The sequence below is a fragment of the Schistocerca americana genome, chromosome 11 (assembly GCF_021461395.2).
Source record: "Schistocerca americana isolate TAMUIC-IGC-003095 chromosome 11, iqSchAmer2.1, whole genome shotgun sequence".
NCBI lineage: Eukaryota > Metazoa > Arthropoda > Insecta > Orthoptera > Acrididae > Schistocerca > Schistocerca americana.
In genome coordinates, this window is record NC_060129.1 from 182,087,189 (window position 1) to 182,114,932 (window position 27,744).

The window sequence follows — 27,744 nt, forward strand, 5'->3', positions numbered from 1 at the left end:
CCTTAGGAATTCACAAAAATTTGAATATTTGAAAAATACTTACAATGGGCACCTATTTCTTGACAACAGCCGAATAGCACTCACTCAGGAACTCGTGGAAGCTGAACTACTTGAGACAAATGGCAGCTCATTAAAATTAAGGTGTTACATATCTACTTCATTACACAAAAGTCATTTGTAATATTGTAGGATATACACTATGTGATCAAAAGTAATCGGACACATGGCTGAAAATGACTTACAAGTTCGTGGCGCCCTCCATCGGTAATGCTGGATTTCAGTACGGTGTTGGCCTACCTTTAGACTTGATGACAGCTTCAATCAGGTGCTGGAAGGTTTCTTGGGGAATGAAAACCCATTCTTCACGGAGTGCTGCACTGAGGAGAGGAATCGATGTCAGTCAGTGAGCAATGGCACGAAGTAGGCGTTCCAAAACATCCCAAAGGTGTTCGATAGGATTCAGGTCAGGACTCTGAGCAGGCCAGACCATTACAATGATGTTATTGTCGTGTAACCACTCTGCCACAGGCTGTGCACTATGAACAATCGCTCGATCATGTTGAAAGATGCTATCGCCATTCCCAAATTGCTCTTCAAGAGTGGGAAGCAAGAAGGTGCTTAAAACATCAATGTAGGCCTGTGCTGTGATAGTGCCACGCAAAACAATAAGGGGAGAAAGTCTCCTCCATGAAAAACACGACCACACCAACACAACCGCCTCCGAATTTTACTGTTGGCACTACACACGATTGCAGATGACGTTCACCCGGCATTCGCCATACCCACACCCTGCCATCAGATCACCACATCATGTACCGTGATTCGTCACTCCACACAACGTTTTTCCACTGTTCTATCGCCCAGTGTTTACGCTCCTTACACCAAGCGAGGCGTCGTTTGGCATTTACTGGCGTGATCTGTGGCTTATGAGCAGATGCTCGACCATGAAATCCAAGTTCTCTCACCTCCCACCTAACTGTCATAGTACTTGCAGTGGATCCTGATGCAGTTTGGAATTTCTGTGTGATGGTCTGGATAGATGTTTGCCTATTACACATTACAACGCTCTTCAACAGTCGGCAGTCTCTATCAGTCAAAAGACGAGGTCGGCTTGTACGCTTTTGTGGTGTATGTATCTCTTCACTTTTCCTCTTCACTACCACATGGGAAACAGTGGACCTACGGATGCTTAGGAGTGTGGAAATCTCGCGTACAAATGTATGATATAAGTGACATCCAATCACCTGACCACGTCGAAGTCCGTGAGTTCCGCTGAGCACCCCATTGTGTTCTCTCACGATGTCTAATGACTGGTGAGATCGCTGATATGCAGTACCTGGCAGTAGGTGGCAACACAATACAGGTAATATGAAAAAAGTATGTTTTTGCGGGTGTCCGGATACTTTTGATGACATTGTGTATATACTTGGTCTCAGTTTGTTTGTTTGAAAAGCGAGTAGCTAGCGGTGAGATGGAAATGACGTCTTGGCTGACATCAGTCTGGTCGACATAGGCGTGATGGCGCGTTTTCAAGCAGCTTCTGTTGCGCGCAGACAAAGAGGTCACTTCTATTTTTTGTTGTGAGATCCGCCTCGCCCAGCGGCACCATTTACGTAAGCACCTCTTTGTCGTACAGTCACTGTAGCACGTTATTCCTGGCACATGTGCCGTTTCATGTTTTTCCCATCCAATCCCAAGACAGAATTGCTACCATTACACATGTTTTCTCACGGAATACAGATGTCAATGAACATTTTTTGGGCCATCAGTAGCGGTAGAAGGTGAGGTCACACATTCTGGCAACCTCTCAAAACATCGAACCAGTGGTACCACACTGAGGTGATGAAAGTCTTGGGATATTTCCTAATACCATGTCAGAGATCTTTTAGCCCGTGGCACCGACTCAACAAGTCGTTAGAAGTCCCCTGCTGAAACACTGGGCCATCCTGCCTGTAGCTGTCCATAATTACAAAAGTGTTGAGGATTCAGGATATTGTGCACAAAGCGACATCTCGATTATGTGCAGCAAATTTTCGATAGGATTCATGTCAGCGAATTGGGTTCACTAAATAAAATGCTCGAACTGTCCAGAATGGTCTTCAAACCAATTATTGTTTGGGAACATGAAATGCTTGAATGGTTACAAATGGTCGCAAGTAGCTGAACATAACTACTGCCAGTCAATTGTAGGTTCAGGTTGGACCAGACGACCCAGTCCATTCCATGTAGGCACATCCCACAGCATTTTGGAGCCACCACCAGCTTGCACAGTGTCTTGCAGACAATCTGGGTCCATAGTTTCGTGGGGACCGCGCCACACTCGAACCCTACCATCAGAACTTACTAACTGAAATCAGGACTCATCTGAACAGGCCACGGTCTCCAGGTTTCTAGAGCCCAACCGATACGGTCACAAGCCCACGAGAGATACTGTAGGCAATGTCGTGTTGTTATTAAAGGCACTCGAGTCGGACATCTGCTGCCATACCACATTACCGCAAAATTTTAATCACTCTACAAACGAATACGTTCCTCGTGTGTACCCCATTATATGACACAGCATTTATTGTCCATTAGCATTGACAATTCTACGCAAACACTATCGCTCGCATTCGTTAAGTGAAGCACGTCACCCACTGCATTGTCTGCGATGAGTGGTAATGTCCTAATTGTGGTATCCATATCGGAGTGCCCCACGCATCTAGCTCAAACTACCTCTCGGTGTTCCAAGTCTGTTATTTCCAGTCGCGCACTCATAATCACATCAGAAACCTTTCCACATGTCCTACCCGAGTACAAGCGACAGCTCTGCCAGTGAACTACCCTTCTGTACGTTGTGTGCGTGATACTGCGGCCGTCCATACCTACACGTATCGTTATGCCAAGACTTATCTCAGTGTACATTATTCTTTCCTATGTTTACTTCATATTCCTTTCTAGGTGGATTTATTGTGTGTTAGCCACCAGATGCCGTGTTGTTTGATTTCAGTAAGGCATTTGACACCGTCCCACATTGGCATTTAATGAAAAAAATACAAGCTAACGGAGTATCGGAGCAGACCTGTGATTGGATTCAAGACTTTCTTGCAGATAGAACTCAACACGTCGCTCTTAACAGAACTAAATCGACAAATGTAAAGCTAATATCTGGAGTGCCACAGGGAAAAGTGATAGGACCGACACTGTCTACAGTATATGTAAATGATTTAGTAGAAAGTGGCCGATGCTCTTTAAGGCTATTCGCAGATGGTGCAGTTGTTTATACCAAAGTAGCAACGCCAGAAGATAGTAAGAATTTGCAGAACGACTTGCAGAGAATTGATGAATGGTGCAGGTTCTGGCAGTTGACCCTGAACGTAAATAAATGTAACATATTGCGCATACATAGGAAGAGAAATCAACTACTATACAGCTACACTATTGATTACAAACAGCTGGAGACAGCGTCTGCCGTAAATTATCTGCCCGTAACTATCCAGAGCGTCCTTAAGTTGAATGACCATATAGAAAATATAGTGGGAAAATCAGACACCAGACTCAGATTCATCGGAAGAATCTTAGGGAAATGAAACTCATCCACGAGAGAAATGGCTTAAAAGCCGCTTGTTAGCCTGATTCTTGAGTATTTTTCATCTATGTGGAAACCCTATCAGATAGGACTGATAGAAGATCCAACGAAGAGCGGTGCATTTCGTCACGGGGTCGTTTAGCTGGCGAGAGAGTGTTACAGAGATGCTAAACAATCTCCACTGGCAGACGTTACAAGAGAGGCGCCGTGCATCACCGAGAGATTTACTATTGAAATTTCGGGACAGCACTTTTCAGGACGATCAGACAACATATTACTTCCCTCCCACATACATCTCGCATACTGACCATGAGGAGAAAATTCGAGAAGTTAGAGCCAATACAGAGGCTTACCGACAATCATTCTTCCCACGCACTATTCGCGAGTGGAACAGGATTCGAGAGATCAGAAACTGGTACCAGAAGTATCCTCCGCCACGCACCATTAGGTGGCTTGCGGAGTATGGTATAGATGTAGATACAGAATAACACAAAGAGATTTTTAGCACCTCCGTGTCTCATCTGTCCTTCTTTCAACCTGACTCCAGACATGTGAGCTACAAACACTGATAATGGCAGTCGCACGCCATGTACGAGATGCGAAAATAAAGTAATGAGACTGATGTGAAAAAAAATGTTGCTTACCGTTTTAATCAAGTTTAGTGTTGTCTCCTTCAAAGTAGTTCCTATATGATTGCACTCACTTTTGCCAACGTTTCTGCCACTGATTGTAACATTTCTTGAACTCATCTTCCGTAATATCCTCCAAGAACCTCGTCACACCTTTTTGGACATCTTGTGTTATTTGAAAATGGTGTCACTTGACTGCCGTTTTGACTCTTGGAAATAGAAAAAAAGTTCCACAGAGCGATGTCTGGTGAATAAGGTGGCTGTGGTAGTACTGAAATTTGTTTTGAGGCTAAAAATTGCTGTACTGGCAGAGCAGTATGGGATGCCGCATTATCGTGATGCAGAATCCTATTATCAGCAATATTGGCACAGACATGAGGCACTCTTTTACAAAGTCTTTCTAATATTTTTTTGTAGTAATATCGGTTAACTGTTTGTCCAGGAGGCACCCACTCTTAATAAACAATTCCCTTGGAATCAAAGAAGCAGACAAGCATGCATTTAACGTTTGACTTTGACATGCGAGCTTTTTTTTGGTCTGGGTGATCCCTTTCAGCACCATTGCCAACTTTGGCGTTTTGTCTCTGGATCGTACTGAAAAAACCAACTTTCATCATCAGTGGTAACACGGCTCAACAATTCTGGATTGATTTCCGTTTGCTCTAACAGATCGGCTGCCACATTTTTCCGTGTTTCTTGCTGTTGTGATGTGAGATTTTTGGGGACCATTTTTGCACAAATCTTTCTCATACCAAGATCTTCAGTTATTATTAGACGAACTGTTTCTCTATTGATGTTCAGTTCTTCTGCAATCATTTTCACGGACAATCTTCGATCAGATCGTACGAGTTCACGCACCCTGGCCAAGTTGACATCCATCCGTGAGGTTACTGGTCGTCCACTGCGGTCTTCGTCTACAACATTCGTTCTGCCTTCACCAAACATTTTTTGCCAATGAAAAACTTGAGCTCTTGACATAACCTCCTCTCCAAAAGCCTTGTGAAGCTTACCGTAAATTGTCGACGCGTTTTCACCCAGTTTAACGCAAAAAGAAATGGCATACCATTGCGCAATTTTATGCGGTTTTATGTCCGTGACGAGAGACACAAACACGTTTTGACTTATTACAACACAACCCACTACTGAGCAGCTGCATCGATGTGCCACTTTGACTAGAATCAGCTTATAGACCAAGGTCAAAGATATTGGGCCTACACAAGCCTGCAGGGTTGCCACATCTTGCAAGTAAAATCAGTCTCATTACTTTATTGTCGCACCTCGTATGTTAAAAGGATATTGCTGTTTCAATTTCTGTGTGATTTTCGTTGTTATGTATTCAAACTAAACTGTCCAATCGTAGCTGTACCACTCCAGCATAACTATTGAAACTTGTATGTACTTTCCAGTCGTGCTTTATTATGTACAAACTGTTGTTTGGTGTGCTAAGCTACTTGTATGAGGGGCTCAGAGCGAAACTGTAAAATGATCTGGTCGACAGTAAGTAATTTGTCTAAGTATGCATATTACTGTTGTTGACTATGTGTGTTCTAATATCTGTGTGTGGACAATCCCCCAGCTGTTAGTGCCTGCAGTAAGCTGCCCTCTGGCCTGCATGTGAATGCACTTTTTCAAGTAGCTTCTCCCCTCACAGCACTCCAGCCTCTACAGAGATCTCAGTCGCCCCCACCACTCAGCTGCAGAGCAACAACGGCGACCACAGCCAGACTTCCGCCTCAGCTACCACACCCACAGTTGCCAGCCCGACTCTCTCAACCGATAGCACCGCCATCACTCTGCTGAGGTGAGTTTTGTCACGACATGTGCCCTTTCTTCACATTCATAGAACAGCGCATGTGGGTTTTGAACCAAGTGTTATGCCCAAAAAGACAGATGTCACATTATTGTATTTTTTAAATGTTGATATATACACTGAAGAAACAAAGACACTGTTACACCTGCCCAACATCATGTAGAGAACCTGTGAGCACGCATAATTGCCGCAGCACGACGTGGCATGTACTCGACTGTGTCTGAAGTAGTGCTGGAAGGAACTGACATCATGAATCCCGCAGGGCTGTCCATAAATCCGTAAGAGTACGAGTGGGTGGAGATCTCTTCTGAACAGCACGTTGCCAGGCATCCCAAATATGCTCAATTATATTCATGCCTTGGGATTTTGGTGGCCAGTGGAAGTGTTTAAATTATACTGAGTGTTCCTGGAGCCACTCTGTCGCAGTTCTGGACATGCCTAGTGTCGCATTGTCCTTCTGGAATTGCCGAAGCCTTCGGATGCACAGTGCGCGTGAATGGATGCAGATGATCATACGTACATGTCACCTGTCAGATGTATCAGGGGTCCCACGTCAATCCAACAGGACATGCCCCACACTGCAACAGAGCATACACCAGCTTGAACAGCCCCTGCTGACATGCAGGGTCATTGGATTCATAAGGCTGTCTCCATACCCTCATATGTCCATCCACTTGATACAATTCGAAACAAGACTCGTCCAACCAGGTAACATGTTTCCCGTCATCAGCAGTCAGATGTCAGTGTTGACGGGCCCAGGCGATGTGTAAAGCTTTGTGTTGTGCAGTCATCAAGGTTACAGGAGTGGGTCTTGGGTCCAAAAGCCCATATCGTTGATGTTTTGTTGAATGGTTATCACGTTGACACTTGTTGATGGCCCAACATTTAAATCTGCAGCAATTTGTGGAAGAGTTGCACATCTATCACGTTGACCGATTCTCTTCAGTCATTGTTGGTCCCATTCTTGCAGGATCCTTTTCTGGCCCCAGCGATGTCAGAGATTTGATGTTTTACCAGATTCCTGATATTCACGTTACACTCGTGAAGTGGTCGTACGGGAAATCCCCACTGCATCGCTTCCTCGGAGATGCTGTGCCCCACCGCTCGTGCGCCGACTATAACACCCCATTCAAACTCACTTAAATCTTGAGAACCTGCCATTGTAGTAGCAGTAACAGATGTAACAAGTGCGCCAGACACTTGTTGCCTTACATAGGCGTTGGCGACCGCAGCGCCATATTCTGCCTGCTTAAGTAATTCTGTATGTGAATACACAGACCTGCACCTGTTTCTTTGGCGCTTCAGTGTAGTTATTAGGAAAATTTATTCCCTTCGTAAAATTTGACATTGAAATAGGTGTGTGAATTACATTCAGATCAGAACGGATATGTTTCAATAAACGCAGATATTTGGGAAATATGCTACAATTTGCACTCATGTGGGCCCGCTGCATTGTATATCTCATATAAGGACGTTGAATGTAATGCTATGATACCAAGACGTTGCTGTGTTCCATTATATAGTTCACTGAAGTAGGCATATTTCGGTGTGACTGCCATCGTCAGGTCATGTGTGGAAAGTACATAATTTGGTAGCATATTTCAAATTTTAGAGTAGACAATACAACATATTATACAATTATGATTTGCTATGTACCTCAGGTGGTCTTGATATCTGCATGACATCAATGTCTCACTCGCTCTTGCACAACTATGTAAGTTTGCTCCTTTGATACTGATGGAGCTGTAGTGTGCGTTTAACTTTTCCTGGAGCAGTTAAAACTGGAGCAGTATATAACTGTTTCAGCAAAAGTTTAACAGCCACAGTAGCTCCATCAACATCAAACAAGCAAGCTTATACAGTAGCATGACAGAAACTGCGACATCAACCTCTTATAGATATCAAGACCACCTGGTGTACATGGCAAATCATAATTCTATAATATGTTGTGTTATCCATTCCAAAATTTGAAATTTTTAATCAAACTCCAAATTACATACTTGCCACAGATAACCTGAAGATGGCACTCACACCAAAAGAAGACCATTGAAGACCATATTAATAAACAATATAATCGAACACAGCAACATCTTGATCTCATAGCATTTCTATATATATATATATATATATATATATATATATATATATATATATATATATACGAAAATGTCTGCTTGTGTCTGTGTATGTGCGGATGGATATGTGTGTGTGTGTGTGCGAGTGTATACCTGTCCTTTTTTCCCCCAAGGTAAGTCTTTCCGCTCCCGGGATTGGAATGACTCCTTACCCTCTCCCTTAAAACCCACATCCTTTCATCTTTCCCTCTCCTTCCGTCTTTCCTGACGAAGCAACCGTTGGTTGCGAAAGCTTGAATTTTGTGTGTATGTTTGTGTTTGTTTGTGTGTCTATCGACCTGCCAGCACTTTCGTTTGGTAAGTCACATCATCTTCGTTTTTAGATATATTTTTCCCACGTGGAATGTTCCCCTCTATTATATTCATATATATATATATATATATATATATATATATATATATATATATATATATATGCGCTACAACTTTTACTAAAATAGTGACTGTATTGTTTTGTTGGATACCATTTCTGGTTTGAGTTATAACAGGTAGCTGGAAGTCGAGGGACAGAACGATTGATTGATGTTAGGAACCTTTACTTTTCTTATAAATGCGTTTAAAAATCGAAAACACTCCAAAAATTAGTGTAATTCAACACAATAGACTCTGAAGTCATTTGTTAATAAAAGTTACCCATAAATTTAGAAAAAACTACATTAAACAACAGAATTGCAGCCGTCACGCTCCTCAATACACGCAAATGTTAAGTAAGAAAATATTTCGATTATTAAGTATGAAATGGTTTTTCATGAAAAAGTGTCAGCTGACAAAAAGAAAATTTACACAAAGTCCTCCCTGAAATCACTTGGCGACTTCTGTGTAATCACGTGACAGAGGAACAGTTTTCCTATACTAGTGTCACCCACTCTGTATGTCCATTCAATGAGACCATTAGCAACACTACATAAAAGTTAGAAGAGAATTTAATTATGATGCATTAAAATCAGTTCTTCTAAAAAACAGCATTGAACAAAAGAAATCTTCCAAATAGGCATATACAGGGTATACATAAAGTATGGGAACACTTTCAATTATTTATTGCACAAGAACCAAACATTGTACAGATATCATACACATGTCATTTTGAAGAGAAACCGTGAAAGTTTTTTCATGTCTACCGCCACAGCGTAGTTTGGTAATTTGCCAATAGTCAGCGCTAGTCGCAACCATGGCGAGTTCAGGTGCGGAGCGAGCTTTCTGTGTGTTGGAGTTCGACAAAAACAAGTGTGCTACAGCTGTTCAACGGATGTTTAGAACCAAGTACGGTAAGATAGCCACCAACAAGGAAGGACATTTACCACTGGAACAACAAATTCGTTAACACGGCTTGCTTGTGCCCAGGAAAGAGAAGCAGACATCGCAGTGTGGGTGAAGTGAATGTGGAGCACATACGAGAGACATTCGTAAGGAGTCCAGAGAAATCAGTGCGTTGTGCATCGCATGAAATCGAAATGGCTCCAGTGACAGTGTGGACAGTCCCGCGACAGCAACTGTCTGTGAGACTATTCAAATTGTAACTAGTGCAGAAGCTCAGTGACGACGACAAAGACAAGCATTTTGAGTTTTGTTCGCAGTTGCTACAATTGAATGAGGATGGGGATGGCATTGTTGATCGTTCAATTTTTAGCGACGAAGCCACTTTTCACACTAATTGGAAACCGAACAGGCATAATTGTCGAATCTAGGGTACAAAGCATCCACAAAAATGCATTTAATTCGAGCGTGATTCCCGAAAAGTAAATGTTTTTTGTACCTTGCCACGTCGAAAACTGCACAGGCCATTCATTTTCGCTGAGAACGCTGTCACTGGATATTCCTACTTGGACCTGTTTCAGCAATGGCTGATGCCTCAATTGCAGTCGGACTCCCCATTCATCTTTCAGAAGGATGGGGCTCCACCCCATTTTTATCATGAGTTCATGGGTACCTGAACACAGAGCAGCTGCATTGATGGATCGGTGTGCTACAGAAGGGGACAGATGATTCATGAAATGGCCTCCTCGATCACCAGGTCTCACTCCATGTGACTTTTTTCTGTGGGGACACATTAAAGATCTGGTGTATGTAGCGCCTCTACCGTGTAGCAGAGCTCCGGGAGAGAATATGGGAAGCGACTGCCACAGTCGATGATGCTGTGCTGGGACGGGTATGGAAAGGATTTGATTATCGTATTGACATCAGCCAGGTCACTTATGGTTTGCATATCGATTGTTTGTAAGAAAATGTTGAGAGTTTCTCTTCAAAATGCAATATGTATCAAATGCGTACAATGTTTAGTTCATGTGCAATAAATAACTGAAAGTGTTCCTGGACTTTATGTACACCCTTTAACAAACTGTATACATCTATTAATGAAATAAAGCATCGTGTTTTCCCTAGTATCAGTGTGTTTCCACTGACTCAAATTCTTCCATGCGACATCAGTCTTTCCTCTTCGTTCTAGCTTCTCCTGCCAATAATAACACTCAGATACACATTTGCTTTAGTGCTTGCAGACCAACACAGTGCAATAAAATGCCACTTGTAGCAAACTCACGTTCATGACATGCAGGGACAATGTTGAAAGGTAGACAGTTCCACAGTAAACCACAAGGACACTTTGTTGGAATCACAATAAGCACTATAAGTAGTTTACTGTGACACAACGACTAGTGCCGACCTCCAACATCAGAAACACAGAGCATGCTCGGTGGCATTGAAAATCCCCTTGGACATAATCACAGCTTGGGTACATAATCAACAGTGCATGTTCCATCCCAGTTGCTGTCAAACATGGACAGTTCCGAGATCATCCACAGCGCCATGGTAACTGATCTCAAGTGCACCATCTCACCACCCACATTGCCTCAATGCACACCTCCCATGACACCTCACATGCACCAGCGAGACTCCTGCCAGCAAAATGCCACGTCCGCTGTCAGTGTGGGACGCGACCCGATGCCCACCATAGATGGAGTGGTGAGCCATGAGTGACATGAGTGCCGACGTGTCACAGACTCCCCCCCCCCCCCCCCCCCCCCCCCAATAAAATTCAGCTGGGTCCGAAAATTCTCCTTCCTTAACTCTTGGTATCTGTCTTAATCGGAGATGGACCCTTAGCTCTTGACCAGTGTGCAGTTCTTGTAGCAGCACTGTTATAACTTCGTCCAAACAGGCGTTGGAAGGCCCAATGGTACCGACCGGCCGTCGTGATATCCTCAGCCCACAGGCGTCACTGGATGTGGATATGGAGGGGCATGTGGTCAGCACACTGCTCTTGTGGCTGTATGTCAGTTTATGAGATTGGAGCCACTACTTCTCAATCGAGTAGCTCCTCAGTTTGCCTCACAAGGACTAAGTGCACCTTGCTTGCTAACAGTGCTCGGCAGACCAAATGGTTATCCATCCAAAAGCTAGCCCAGCCTGACAGTGCTTAACTTTGGTGGAACTGGTGGTACCACTGCAGCAAGGCCATTGGCAGCAATGTTATAAGGGTAAGATAATCCTACAGTAAGAATCGTCCCCTACACCAGGCCAACAAATTCTTAGTAATACTATCAGCTGACTTAATATTCCCTTCAAAATTCTTAACATGAACCTCATATCCAACTTAGTAAGCATTAGACTGGCGTTCCTTATCTAAGTGTGTTTCTTCCATTCTATGGCCCCCTGGATATTCTTCCTGGTTGTCCTCTACTGATTCGCAACTTGCTGTGGAGTCTTTCCTTTAGGCAACAGGTCCTCTGATGCCCACAAATTGCGCAGCGGAGTTGCCACCTCATACCCAAGAGGCACCTTGGCCAGTGTTGACTTGTGTGTGTCACAGAATGCCGTATTGAATGCCATCGCCCCAATTATCACAGTGAACGATCCCAGTTGCTCTGGCCCGTGTGATGACAGGCATTCAATCTAGATCTAACATTATGATTGAGGCATTCAGCAAAAGAAGGGTTGGGGTAATGTGAAGTAGTGGAAATATGTTTTTACCCCCATCCCTAAAGAGAACTACACAAACGCCTCAACCGACAGACTGGCCAGGATGAGGGCAATGACTTCATTTATTGGATTGGAACCTGCCCTGATCAAACTAGAACTATGGAACTGGCTTAGGAAGCAGCACGTAGAATATTGGACCAAGATCCATAAACAAAAATATGGTAAGGTAATGATGCCCAAGCCATGTTTTACAAGAAGCTCTGTAATCTTGGGATTGAACAGGAAAGAGATCAAACCCATGACTGGACTTATGACCGCCCATGTGAATTTCAAAAAACACCTGCACACAGTGGGTATAACGGAAGAAGACCCTAAGTGTAGGATTTTTTATGAGAGTGAAGAAATTGCATCACACCTCATCTTCGAATGCATGGCATTGGAGAGTAAAAGAATCAGAATCTTCGGGACAATTAGACCTGAAGAAATTATGTCGAACAAAACACTGGTAACGGGGCTCCTTGCACTATTTGAGGGCAGGTGTTTCCATTCCTGTTACCTGTACCATACTGGTATGCATTATGAGCGTCTTTCGTGTTACCACGTCATTCCAGCTCTGCAAGAGCGTGGATGTGTGGATGGAGATCATTTTTATGCAAGATGGAGCACCTCCACACATTGCAAATCCAGTTAAGCAGCTGCTGAAGCGCCATTTCGGAAATGCTAGAATTATCAGTCGCCATTTCCCTACAGCCTGGCCATCCCGATCACCTGATATTAATCCGTGAGACTTCTGGCTGTGGGGTTACCTGAAAGATGTTGTGTTCAGTGTTCCGATTGCAAACTTAGCTGCATTGCACAACACATTCTGAATGTGACCCCGGAAACATTTCTATCAGTTGTGGAACATGCTGTTTCTCGGTTTCAACATGTTGCAGGAAACGCTGGACAGCATATTGAGCATGTTTTGCGCCAGTCACACGGAACTTAATAATCCAATATGATTTTGATTGACGCTTTTTATGCGGTTTTTGGCATCAGGACAAAACCCAATGTGATTGATGCTTTTCATGCGCTTTTGTCCTCAGGATGATTAACAACCTACGTGATTGATACTTTTTATGCGGTTTTTGGCCTCATGACGGTTGAAAACCGATTTTTTCCATCCGATATGATATGACATGACATGGCCACGGTGAATAACTGTATTACACCTGTACACCCATGCAGACTGATTAGTGCAGTCTGTTTATCGTCAAATGTACACCTCAGGCATTGTTGTACGATTCACTTGTCATTTGCAGTCGATCACTATTAGATTAAGATGCTTACAGTGCCATCTCTTGCTACATTTTGTAACTATTTATTTTTCTTCTGCCATACGTTTTCCCCCTTCTCCAATAATATTCTGTTACAATTTTACATCATTCTGACCAGTCGTGTTATTTCTACAGCGGTTTGAAAGTTTGACTCTAATTAGAATCGTTCTGTATATTCCCAAGCCAACAATCTTTGCCTCTGATTTTCCTTAGATTCGTCTGTGCTGTAAAATACAGCATTTTCTGATAGCTCATAAAGTTGTCGTTGACTTGTCATGAGAGGTACATGGAATCTCTAAATTGAACTATGTCTACTAGCGCACAGACTGGCTAACAAAATTCATGGAAGAGACAAGATTTCGTAGCTTCACAAACTGAGTTTATTTGATGTTATTAGTTCTGTTAAACTGCTTAAGCGAAAAAGCTCTTAATTTGGTTCTGACATCAATCCTCCGAACAAAAGGTTCACTGTCTATGAAGAAAACAGCAGCCATTCTAGTGGTGGACACAGTGATGTGCTGCTCAGAAAAAAAAGCAGAAAGCGGGCTTTATTGTATGTGCTTGTGCTGTTGAGGCCACTGTAAAGAAGTTTGTGCAGAGCAGCATTTATTGTTTGCTTTCTTTTCTGTTACTAGCAGTGAGCTCTGCATAAAGGGAATATATCGGTCTCGTTCAATACCTGCACCAAGAACGCTGCAGTATGCTGCTGTGTGGTTGAAGGATGGTAGCCACGTATTTAAAATTTCTCATTTCTTGTGCTGTCATTCTCTAAATGTTGACCTATGCAAACGTTAGCTGTCGTAAGGCCAAAGGTCAGAGTAATTGCAATTCCCACATTAGCACTACTGTTTGATGCGCTATGTATACCTTTTCTCTTTCTAGGTACATGTGTACAATCTCCATAATAGGATCCACTTATTCTCTCCAAACAGTGCAGGGGAATTGGAATTTTTATGGAGTATACTGGTCTTCAAAAATAAGATTTTGGTTCTCCATCAGAGCAGGCATGGAAGACATCTATTACAGAAAGTCTCATAAGTACATGGGCTGGATTGGTTAGCTGGTTACTCCACATACAACACCTGACAAGACAACAAGCCAGACTGCACAAGAGCAGAGCAACTTAGGGTGGTTTCATATGGTGCTGGCCCTTCCATTCACCTTTCTTGTCAGTTGATTCTCATGATATGTACAGGACTTTAGTCCACTCCTTTCTATAACTCAAACAGGGAGGTATTTCTTGGACAAAGGCGCTGTACTTGCTTCCTAGAAGAGCCATTATCAAATATCATCTTGGTTGTCTTGCATGTAGCTATCCATAGCGATACTAAATGCTGTCTAGTGAATTCCAGTGCTTCATTCTACCAAGAGTTCACTAGTCCATCCACTGCAGTTACTGATCAGTCTGTAACATCCTCAAAGTTGATATGACCTCCAGATAGAACTGTCCTCAGGTAAATACAGTACAAGTCCTCCTTACACGTCTAGTGTGTAGTATTACTTGTAACTTTCCTTTAATTTTCAGCTATTTTTAAATGTTTATACAGCTCTTAACTGATTGCCTGATAAACTAGAATTCCTGCCTTCGAGATAATGTTGTCTGCATTGTCTGACTCATTCCTAATTTAGTTGTATCTTGTCTCGCAAACCACTAAAAGCTTATCTCTCCTGTTCATTGTAATGTAACACGAAAACGAATATTCGAAACAAAATACTTATCACCAACAGTCTTTTCAAGATATCCTATGATAATACATATATTTAAACGCAATTCTATCTGCAGTACTGAAATGTATATTTCGTAAATGCTCTTGATAACCTAAACTGGATAATGTTCTAATTCCCACCCATTATCTTCTTCATTGCCACATGTTACTCTATAGTATATGGTAATTGCATGTTTTCTTATCAAAACTTCAACTTCAAAGATAGTTTTTCATTCACATCACCTGTATGTCTACAAAGCCCTTTATTTTATGTCAGTGGTAAATTCGTAGATGAGTTTGCTAGATTAAATAACCAGAACACACATTAACACGCAACCACAAGAAAACTGTCGAATCTGGTAATTACAATACATTGAACATAATACTCATTTGACTACATCTTCTCGATCATTGGCTGCATTCGTAAATTTCATGCCTAGTTTCACTCCTACCACAGTTGTTTTCATTTGTCAACACATTACGCACAAATTTCTGTGAAGACACTAACTTTGCTCTGCTGCTTTCTGAAAACATTCCAACTATGTTTCTGGATTGCACTGAGATAATAAATTACTGTCATATATTTCATAATGTGTTATCCTAAACACAGCAGTAAATTTAAATTACTAACCACAGGTATATAATTATTACACACACACACACACACACACACACACACACAGAGAGAGAGAGAGAGAGAGAGAGAGAGAGAGAGAGAGAGAGAGAGAGAGAGTTCAGTTTTCAGACATTTTCTTGTACTGTATTCTCCTTTCTGGTCAAAATCACATTTTTTAATCAATTTCTATATGCAATCATACATTCTTGATTATTTACAAAAAATACACTTTTTCTGCTGAATTATGCAGTCTTTTTACTACTATTTTCAATGACTTATCGAAGATTTTATTCTAACAAGAACAATAGTCCCTACAACTTATACAATGAGTTTTGTATTAATTTTTATATTCTAATGAAGCGTGGGAAATGAGCAAATGGGGTCTGGTTTAGCGAAGAAATTGTTCGTTTCCTATGACAATCAGGATAATTAAGTAAACATTTAAGAGAACTGGGTAAAACTTTATTCTGAATTTTCATAGCCTAGTTTGGCCCTGAATAATCTGACAAAGATGGACAATTGGGGTATCAAATATACCACCGTTACGTGCAGGTTTGCAAAAAAAGATGTAATTACTTAAAGAAAAAAATCAGGACAGTTAAAAAAACTTAATTAATCATTTCAAGGAAAACTGAAATATTTCATTAATAAATGCTACTAGCTATGTAAATAAAGTGTCAAAAGCTTAATCCCTTCAAGTCCTAACATTTTCCACAAATATAGTTAATTGTTGTGCTATTTGACTATTAAAAAGGCTTCCTTCGAATGAAGTTATACATTTAGGTTCTTTCGAGAACATCAGAGGCTAGGAACGTAAGTGAGATATCAAAAACTTCATCTATTCAAAGTATAGATATTTCGGGCGTAAAAAGTAGCACTGGTGTAGTATTTAACTAACAAAATGGTTGACTTCTAAGCAAGTATTAAATTGGAGAACCGAAGACGCTAGGAGAAAGGGGATTCATGTTGAGTGGTCTGGGTGGCCAAATCATTTGCTCAAGTTATCCAGGGTGTTCTTCAAACTAGTAGAGAACAGTTATGACCCAATAACATCATATCATTGATTGGGACCATGAAGTCCAAGTAGCTGAACACGACCATTTACAGTCAATGTTCAGTTGGACCAGAATGGCCAGTCCGTTTCATGTAAAAACCGCCCACACCATTATGAAGCCACCACCAGCTTGCAGTGACTTGTTGAGAACTTGGCTCCATAGCTCCATGAGGCCTGCACCACACTCAAACTTTACTATGAGCTCTTACCAACTGAAATCAGAACTCATTTGACTGGGGCGTGGTTTTCCAGTCGTCTGGGGTCCAACTGATGTGGTAACAAGCCCCTGACGTGCTGTTATCAAAGGCACCCGTGTCGGTCGTCTGCTGCCACAGCCCATTAATGCCAGATTTAAAGAGGTTGAAAAAAATCAGCCAACCAGGTGTATTAGCCCTTGACCTAGGTTTCGATGTTTCTAAAAATATCTTTTTCAGAAGGAATGGGTCCTGTTACATCATATGATGGAAGATATTTTTAGAAATATGGGAACCCAGGTAAAAGGCTAATAAACCATTGTTTTGCAACTGGGTGGCTGATTTTTTTCAACCTGTCCAGATTTTCACAGTTGCTGTTTCAGACCCATGTTAAGATTTTGAAATGTCTCACGTCACCACACTGTCCTGCTGGATACGTTCGTCGTAAATCCAACATTGGTTTCTGCAGCTATTTCAAGCTGCGTTCCTTGTGTGTTAGCACTGACAAATCTACTGAACTGCTGCTGCTTCTGGTCGTTAAGTGAAGGTTGTCAGCCACTGCATAGTCCCTGGTGAGAGGCAATACCTGAAATCCAGGGCACACTCTTGACACTGTACATCCCAGAATACTGAATTTCCTAATGATTTCCTGAATGGTATATCTCATGCATGTTGCACCAACTGCCATTTCGCGTTCAATGTATGTTAATTGTCAACAGAGATGTGTTCAAGTTGGTGGAGGCTCTGTACTGGTGTGTAGTTGGAGTGATATGGGACCCCTGATACGTCTAGATACGACTCTAACAGGTGACACATACGTAAACATCCTGTCTGATCATCTGCATCCATTCATGTCCATGTGCATTCCGACGCACTTAAGCAATTCCAGCAGGACAATGTACACCCCACACATCCAGCACTGCTATAGAGTGGCTCCAGGAGTACACTTCTAATGGCCATCAATCTCCCCAGACATGATCATTACTGAGCATATCTGGGTTGCCTTGCAACGTGCTGTTGAGAAGAGATCTTCACCCCCTCGTACTCTTAGGAATTTATGGACATCCCCGCAGGATTCATGGTGTCAGTTCCCTCCAAAACTACTTCATACATTAGTCGAGTCCATCCCACATCATGATGGGGCACTTCTGCATGCTCGCCAGGACCCTATACTACGAGGGCAGTTCAATAAGTAATGCAACACTTTTTTTTCTGAAACAGGGGTTGTTTTATTCAGCATTGAAATACACCAGGTTATTCCCCAATCTTTTAGCTACACAACACTATTTTTCAACGTAATCTCCATTCAATGCTACGGCCTTACGCCACCTTGAAATGAGTGCCTGTATGCCTGCACGGTACCATTCCACTGGTCGATGTCGGAGCCAACGTCGTACTGCATCAATAACTTCTTCATCATCCGCGTAGTGCCTTCCACGGATTGCGTCCTTCATTGGGCCAAACATATGGAAATCCGACGGTGCGAGATCGGGGCTGTAGGGTGCACGAGGAAGAACAGTCCACTGAAGTTTTGTGAGCTCCTCTCGGGTGCGAAGACTTGTGTGAGGTCTTGCGTTGTCATGAAGAAGGAGAAGTTCGTTCAGATTTTTGTGCCTATGAACACGCTGAAGTCGTTTCTTCAATTTCTGAAGAGTAGCACATACACTTCAGAGTTGATCGTTTGACCATGGGGAAGGACATCGAACAGAATAACCCCTTCAGCGTCCCAGAAGACTGTAACCATGACTTTACCGGCTGAGGGTATGGCTTTAAACTTTTTCTTGGTAGGGGAGTGGGTGTGGCGCCACTCCATTGATTGCCGTTTTGTTTCAGGTTCGAAGTGATGAACCCATGTTTCATCGCCTGTAACAATCTTTGACAAGAAATAAGAAATTGTCACCCTCAGCCACATGCCGAGCAAGCAATTCCGCACAGATGGATCTCCTTTGCTCTTTATGGTGTTCGGTTAGACAACGAGGGACCCAGTGGGAACAAACCTTTGAATATCCCAACTGGTGAACAATTGTGACAGCACTACCAACAGAGATGTCAAGTTGAGCACTGAGTTGTTTGATGGTGATCTGTCGATCATCTCAAACGAGTGTGTTTGCACGCTCCGCCATTGCAGGAGTCGCAGCTGTGCACGGCCGGCCCGCACGCGGGAGATCAGACAGTCTTGCTTGACCTTGTGGCAATGATGACACAAGCTTTGCCCAACGACTCACCGTGCTTTTGTCCACTGCCAGATCACCGTAGACATTCTGCAAGCGCCTATGAATATCTGAGATGCCCTGGTTTTCCGCCAAAAGAAACTCGATCACTGCCCGTTGCTTGCAACGCACATCCGTTACAGACGCCATTTTAACAGCTCCGTACAGCGCTGCCACCTGTCGGAAGTCAATGAAACTATACGAGACGAAGCGGGAATGTTTGAAAATATTCCACCAGAAATTTCCGGTTTTTTTCAATCAAAATTGGCCGAGAAAAAAAATGGGTTGCATTACTTATTGAACTGCCCTCGTATATTAGGCAAGTGCACCAGTTTCTCTCTCTCTCTCTCTCTCTCTCTCTCTCTCTCTCTCTCTCTCTCTGTGTGTGTGTGTGTGTGTGTGTGTGTGTGTGTGTGTGTGTGTGTGTGTGTGTGTGTGTGTGTGTGTGTGTGGGGGGGCGGGAGGGGGGGGGGCGGGAGGGGGGGGGGGGCGCGCGCGTGTGCGAGAAGCTGTGTGTAAACTGATTGATTTAGTGACTGGTTATTCATGTTAGCGAATCCTCTACTTTCTTTGGCAGCGTGTGTTCTGTTGTCAGTGTGTGGACAGACCCTCAGGAATACTGTCCACTGTAAGCTGTCCTCTGGCCTCCACGTGAACACAGTTTGCCATGCAGTGTCTCTGTGTGCAGCTCGCCATCTACTGCAGTCAGCCGGACGACCCCCTCCACTCAGCCACTCAGTGACCACAGCTGGAGTCGCGACGCAGCTGCACTGACCACCATGTCTACCCACGACACTCCCCCACCTGACAGCGTTGCCATCGCTCTCCTGAGGTGAGTTGCGTCACTACACGTGTCTCTCTTCCACATTCACAACACACGTTATTTGGGATTTCACAAAGTGTTATAGTCATGAAACCGAATGTCACTTTACTGCGTCTCCTGTCTTCGTTTTATATTTGTATGTATTTTAAATGTGTATGTTTGTTCAACATCACATTCTAAACTACTGGAGTAATTTCAAGCACATGTAACACATCGTGTCTGGAATGAAACAGTGCGGAGGTAACATACATCTAAATTTCGAAGGGGTGAGGATGAGAAAGTTATATACACTACTGGCCATTAAAATTGTTTCACCAAGAAGAAATGCAGATGATAAACGGGTATTCATTGGACAAATATATTATACTAGAACTGACATGTGATTACATTTTCACGCAATTTGGGTGCATACATCCTCAGAAATCAGCACCCAGAACAACCACCTCTGGCCATAATAACGGCCTTGATATGCCTGAACATTGAGTCAAACAGAGCTTGGATGGCGTGTTCAGGTACAGCTGCCCATGCAGCTTCAACACGATACCACAGTTCATCAAGAGGAGTGAATGGCGTATTGTGACGAGCCAGTTGCTCGGCCACCATTGACCAGACTTTTCAATTGGTGAGAGATCTGGAGAATGTGCTGGCTAGGGCGGCAGTCGAACATTTTCTGTATCAAGAAAGGCCCATACAGGACCTGCAACATGCGGTCATGGATTATCCTGCTGAAATGTAGGGTTTCACAGGAATCGAATGAAGGGTAGAGCCACAGGTCGTAAACACATCTGAAATGTAACATACACTGTTCAAAGTGCCGTCAATGCGAACAAGAGGTGACCGTGACGTGTAACCAATGGCACCCCATACCATCACGCCGGGTTATATGCCAGTATGGCGATGACGAATACACCCTTCCAATGTGCGCTCACCGTGATGTCGCCAAACACGGATGCGACCATCACGATGCTGTAAACAGAACCTGGATTCATCCAAAAAAAATGACGTTTTGTCATTCGTGGACCCAAGTTCGTCGTCCAGTACAGCATCGCAGGCGCTCCTGTGTGTGATGCAGCGTCAAGGGTAACTGCAGCCACGGTCTCCGAGCTGGTCCGTGCTGCTGCTAACATCGTCGAACTGTTTGTGCAGATGGTTGTTGTCTTGCAAGCGTCACCACCTGTTGACTCAGGGATCGAGACGTGGCTGCAGGATCCATTACAGCCATGCGGATAAGATGCCTGTCATCTCGACTGCTAGTGATACGAGGCTGTTGGGATCCAGCACGACGTTCTGTATTATCCTCCTGAAACCACCGATTCCATATTCTGCTAACAGACATTGGATCTCGACCAACGTGAGCAGCAATTTCGCGATATGATAAACCGCAATCGCGATAGGTTACAATCCCACCTTTATCAAAGTCGGAAACGTGATGGTACGCATTTCTCCTCCTTACACGAGGCATCACAACAACGTTTCGCCAGGCAACGCCGGTCAACTGCTTTTTGTGTATGAGAAATCGGTTGGAAACTTTCCTCATGTCAGCTCGTTGTAGGTGTCGCAACCGGCGCCAACCTTGTGTGAATGCTCTGAAAAGCTAATCATTTGCATATCACAGCATCTTCTTCCTGTCGGTTGAATTTCGCACCTGCAGCACATCATCTTCGTGGTGTAGCAGTTTTAATGGCCAGTAGTGTAAGTACATCGCTGTGTATGTATATACCCAACTTGTATTCAACCAGTATTTGAGACTGAAAGCACTTAGTGGCTCGCAACTGACCCCTACGAAATGATGGAAGGATATTTCAGTGTTATTCCAAATTACGATGTAATGTACCTTGGGACATGCATTCATGTCTGGAAGAATATGACATTGTAATTCGGAATAACGCTATCATTGCAATATCGTATATATTCCTCGACACCGGGCAAACGACTTTGAAATAAAACGTCTTCCTTTATGGGAATATACATAATGTATATACAGTTTGTAGGCACATGGAACTTTGTGCCTGGCCATTAGTCGTGCTCAGAGAGCCTAATGGCATGCCGGCACAGTAGCTGAGCGTGTTCGGTCATAGGGTTAGCTGCCCTCTGTAATAAAAAAACTGAGTAAATGGATCAATGATGAACTTGAACAAGCGACGTGGGACGTCCGCACGGAAGAAAAAGAACGAACAACATGAGATGATGGAAGAAGAAGAAGAAGAAAAAAAGGTGAAGTGACCACTCGTTATATGTGGGGAAATCCGGGTTCAAGTCGCGGTGTGGTACAATTTTTCACTTTCGTCATTCCATTCTACAGCTGATGGTAGTCCATATTCGCAAATGCAAATACATTTCAGGAAGGCAAAAATGTTTTTTGCTTTTTTAAATTTTCGCTCCTCATGCAGAAATATTACCGTTCAGGCAAAACGTATTCCTTTATTACTTCGTCACTACAAATGCTGTTCCTAACGCATTTTGTACACTGTATCCACACATAACAGAAAACTTGGTTGAAAAATCATATCATTGTACGGCACATAGTTCAGGATGGATGTTATAAACACTGGCATACGCAAAAATCAACCGCTCCCGGCATGACATTTTAATGTTATGTCTTTATTACTCACTCAATTCGCAACACATTTTGAAGACTGTACCCATGCATCAGGTGTGTTCAAAAATTAGTCAACATTTTATTTTCGCTTTCTATATACATCCGATTTTCAAAATTTTTTATCATGTTGTACACATTTTTTTCGTCGAAAAACATGGATCAAAGAATTTGCAATAAATTTTGTTTGAAAGATGGAATAACGTGCAGGGACGCGTTCTACATTTTGATCGTGGTCTTTGGCGAATCTACTGTAAGTAAGACAGGAGTTTACGAGTGGTGTAAACGTTTCAAAGAGGGGCGAGAAGATGTTGAAGACGACGACCGCTGAGAAAGCGGTAGCATATCACTTACTGACGGCAATGTCGAAGAAGTATAGGTAACAGTTTTCGAAAATTGTCGAATCACCATCACAGAGGTTGCTCATGAATTTGCCATGTCCTTTGGCTCATTCCAAGCAATTTTTCAGACGATTTGGGCATGAAATGTGTAGCAGCAAAGTTTGTTCCAAGATTATGGAACTTCGAACAAAACCGACGCCACGTAGACTTCACCCAGAAACTGCTGAATGAAGTCGACAACGATCCGGAACTTCTAAAAAAGGTTACAAAAGGCGACGAAAAATGAGTGTATGGATACGACGTCAGAACTAATGCCCAGTCGTCCTAATGGTAACTGCCTGAAGAACGAAGACCGAAAAGGTTCGACAAGTTCGATCATGTGTGAAGGTTCATCTCAGAGTTTTCCTCTATTACTGTGGGACAGTGCTTCATGAGTTCCTGTCTTATGATCGTGCGCTCACTAAGGTATACTACCTGGAAGTAACGCGCCGTTTGCACGAGGATATCCGAAAAAGAAACGATCAGAATTGTAACAAAACCGCTCGTGGATATCGCATCACGATAATGCTCCCATCACACCTCAATGCTTGATTGTGAGGTTTTGGCAAGAAACAAAGCCATTGTGTTCACGTGGCCAACCTATTCTTCGGACATTGACCTCTGCGACTTATTTCTATTTTCGACGCTGAAGAGAACCATGAGAGGACGTCGTTTTGCCAACACTAATGAGAAAAATAGAGGATCGCCGAAGGAGCTGATAACAATAACGAAAAGTGAGTTCCAGAAGTGCTTCCAAGCTTCTAAAAGGAGGCAGTGGCACAGGAGTGCTTTATCTGACGGAGATTACTCTGAAGAGAATAAAGCTGATGTTGATGAATAAATAAAGATCTTCAAGAAAGAGAAAAATTCCCTTGACGTTTTGATGACACCTCGTTTATCAGTGAATGCACCTGCCAAATTATATCACACTAATACACACATACGTGGAGATATGTTGGCCTCACATGGGCTGAGTGCACCATGCCTGCCAACAATGCGAGGCAGACGCAGGTGGTCATCCATCGAGGTGTTAGCCAAGTGTTTTGATGGGAACTGGTGTTACCACTGTGGTAAGGCCATTCGATGCCAGGAACGCCACTCACAAAAGTGTCTGGTGAGCTGTGTCCTGTCACTGCTCACCTGAATGTGGGAGGAGGCTGTCCTGTGTTCGCACCTCGGACATACTGCTATGGGTTGACACCCCTGCTGGTCCTATAAGCATACACAGGCAGGCAAAGCAGAAACTCCTCCCACCGTAGAATACGTTTATGGGTGCTTCAAAATCAGATTCGGAGTGCAGAGTTCCCTATCCTTTAACAGCCTAAACGTTGAGGCATATAAAAGCGCACATAATTGTCAGAACTTACACTTCCAGTATGTGGGCCATCCAGAATACTTGTTACGCGGGAGCAGGAGGTTTGTGGCAGTGGAACATTCCGAAAAATGCACAACAATGGTGACCGTACTAGTTAGTTACAACGCCACTGGTCATATCAATCCGCATGTGGTTTAGGTTGCAACAGCAGTAGATAGAAAAATACCTGGACCTGAACCATGTCGACTGCTCTGTGCAAAAGTGCCTGATTCCACAGCTCAGACTTTCACTCACATTTTTAGTATTGTTTGAATCTGTAGATGTGACACTGACCTTTGTCACTGCTCCGTGCATCTCAAAACTAACTAGCACCATTGCTAGTCTTTACTGTATAATTGTGAGTCCTTGTGAACCAGTGCACAAACCAAAGACAGGCGAAGGCGCCATGTCTCTAACGAGACCACGCCTTGAAAAGTAGCATGGGGGTCAAAAGAACTTACAGCCTGTTGGCCACCGTACAGTCGTTCATAATTCACATTTTCCTGTCTCACCTTTCCATAGAAAAGATCAAGAATCGTTTCCCACAGTTATCAGAATTCTAATATCCATTCTTAAAATATGAAATTGATTTTTAGTCGGAAGGGTGACATTAGCAACTCCACGTGCATGTGATATTTATAGAGGAAAAAAGTGAGTACTTAATTGATTGATGGATTTTGGATTAACCAGGAATGATATCACATTTGGCAGGATAATAACATGAAACTGTTCTAAATTGTCCCTAGCTTAAAAATAGTTCGCTACATTTTACTGCTGAACACAGTTTTTAGTATCAGAATTTTGGCGCTATGCTCACTGCAGTGAGGCTGTTAAATGCAAAAGATATGGTGCATTTCTGAGGACACACATCAGTGGCTAAAGTTCTACTGTGTGCTCAGGAAGTCAAGATTTACTTGGAGCCAAATTTATCATGATAAACTAGTGCATGTGTCATTAATTCACTGTCATATCCTGCAGGTTTCACTGTTGCCTTCAGACACATTGCAGCCACAAGACTTCACGTTCATTTGTGTGTGTGTGTGTGTGTGTGTGTGTGTGTGTGTGTGTGTGTGTGTGTGTGTGTGTGTGTGTGTGTTTTTGGAAAAAATTATTAGAACATCTGTGGTTTTTGCAGGACATTATCTGGAGAGGAGAAGGGCAGGAGGCTGATCCAGGCAGCTATTCTGGGCTCAATGGAGGAGTTGCAGGCCCTGCTGGCGGCTGGAGTGAACTTGGGGGCGAGAGACATGAATGAGTGGACCCCCCTGCATTGGGCAGCTGGCAGGGGATACGAGGAGATGGTGAGGCGTCTGCTGGCGGCAGGTGCGGACGTGGGGGCGAGGGACAAGTTCCAGCAGACGCCGCTGCACTTGGCTGCGTGGGCCGGCCGCCCGGCCGTCGTCAGCCTGCTGTCGGCGTCCTCTGCCGACCCCAACGCCAGGGATGTGGACGGGTGGACGCCGTTGCACTCTGCAGCATTCAATGACGAGACGGAAGCAGCGACGGCGCTGCTGGAGGCAGGGGCCGACAAGGGGGCCATAGACAACAATGGGAGAACCCCGCTGGACATCGCCAGACAGTACAACCAGCAGCAGGTGATAGACGTGTTATGATCAACCTGTGGACTAAAATAAATAAACCTTTTTACAGTACTTTTCGTTGTTTTCAGAAAAAAGCATACAAAGCAACCTGTCTTTGTACCCATTCTTACACTGTGAGTAAAACTCCTGTAGTAACACCAGATGGATACCACAACGATAAAAGCAGAGGTATAATGAAAAGTAAAAAGACTAGAGCTTCCAATCTTGAAAACTAGGTAAAAATAGAGAAATATTCCATTAACAATACACACTAGGTATCTGCAACACATTATGTTCGTGAAGTCCTCTAGCGATAATGCTGGAATTCAATATGGTGTTGGCCCACCCTTAGCCTTGATGATAGCTTCCACTCTCCCAGGCATAAGTTTAATCAGGTGCTGGAAGGTTTCTTGGGGAATGGCAGCCCATTTTTGACACATTGCTGCACTGAGGAGAGATTTTGATCTGTGTCAGTGAGGCCTGGCACGAAGTCGCCATTCCACTACAGGGACGTTATTGTCGTGTAACCACTACGCCACAGGCCGTGCATTACGAGCAGGTGCTCAATTGCTTTGTGAGATGCAATTGGCATCCCCGAATTGCTTTTCAACAGTGAGAAGCGAGAAGGTGCTTAAAACATCAATGTAGGAATGTGCTGTGATAGTGCCCACCCCTCCCCCCTTTACGAAAAACACGACCACACCATAACACCACCGCCTCCGAATTTTACTGTTGGCACTACACACGCTGGCATATGATGTTCACCGGGCATTCGCCACACCCACACCCTGCCATTGGATCGCCACATTGTGTACCATGATCTTCACTCCACACAACCTTTTTTCACTGTTAAATCGTCCATTGTTTACGCTTCTTACACCAACCGAGGCGTCGTTTGTCATTTAACGGCGTGATGTGTGGCTTATGAGCAGCCGCTCAACCTTGGAATCCAAGTTATCTCAACTCCCGCCTAACTGTCATAGTACTTGCAGTGGATCCTGATGCAGTTTGGAATTCCTGTGTGATGGTCTGGATAGATGTCTGCGTATTACACATTAGACCCTCTTCAACTGTCGGCAGCCTCTGTCAGTCAACAGACGCGGTCGGCCTGTACGCTTTTATGCTGTACGTGCCTCTTCACGTTTCCACTTCACTATCACATCTGAGAAAGTGGACCTAGGGATGTTTAGGAGTGTGGAAATTTCGCAAACTGACGTATGAGACAAGTGACACCCAATCACCTGACCACGTTCAAAGTCCGTAAGATCCGCAGACCACCCCATTCTGCTCTCTCACGATGTCTAATGACTGCCTAGGTCGCTGATATGGAGTACCTGGCAGTAGGCGGCAGCACAATGCACCTAATATAAAAATGTATGTTTTTTGGGGGGGGGGGGGGGGTGTCCGGATACTTTTGATGTCATTGTTTCCAATTACTGAAAAATGCTTGATAGAAGCATGTTTGGTACTATCTAAAACCACTGTAAATTTATCCATTGACAAATTTTTGCTTTGTATGGTCTGTAATCAAAATGCAATTTCAGTTCAGATCTAAGAATAAATTTACCTCTCTGCTTGCTGTGCAGATAGTGCAAAAACGGGCAACTGTAGTTACAGTGTGACATTTTATAAAAATATTCATACCACTTTAGCCCTGATCTCAGAGTAAATTTACACACGTGTCTGCAGTAACCATAGTTCGGTAGCTACTACTGTGTTAAATTACAGTCAGTCGCTGGTACCAATATACACACCACATTATTTGCTTATCATGAGAAGTCATATTATCAGTCTATTGTCAATTATTAAGAATGGTATAACAACCTCCAAACATTTCCACACAGCTGTGATGCTGCAG

At 43.4% G+C, this 27,744-nt stretch overlaps 1 protein-coding gene across 3 annotated transcripts in view; it reads left to right on the plus strand.

The window, feature by feature from the left end:
- LOC124554075 (mucin-17-like) overlaps positions 1-25,958 on the plus strand; it is a 113,857-nt gene extending 87,899 nt beyond the window's left edge. For all 3 annotated transcript variants that reach the window (XM_047128125.1, XM_047128124.1, XM_047128126.1), the window contains 3 exons: positions 5,849-5,998; positions 19,842-19,985; positions 25,442-25,958. In XM_047128125.1, the coding sequence (XP_046984081.1) occupies positions 5,849-5,998; positions 19,842-19,985; positions 25,442-25,919 (772 nt within the window). In that variant the 3' untranslated portion in view covers positions 25,920-25,958. The remainder of the gene's footprint in view (positions 1-5,848; positions 5,999-19,841; positions 19,986-25,441) is intronic.
- Positions 25,959-27,744: the final 1,786 nt, after the last annotated feature.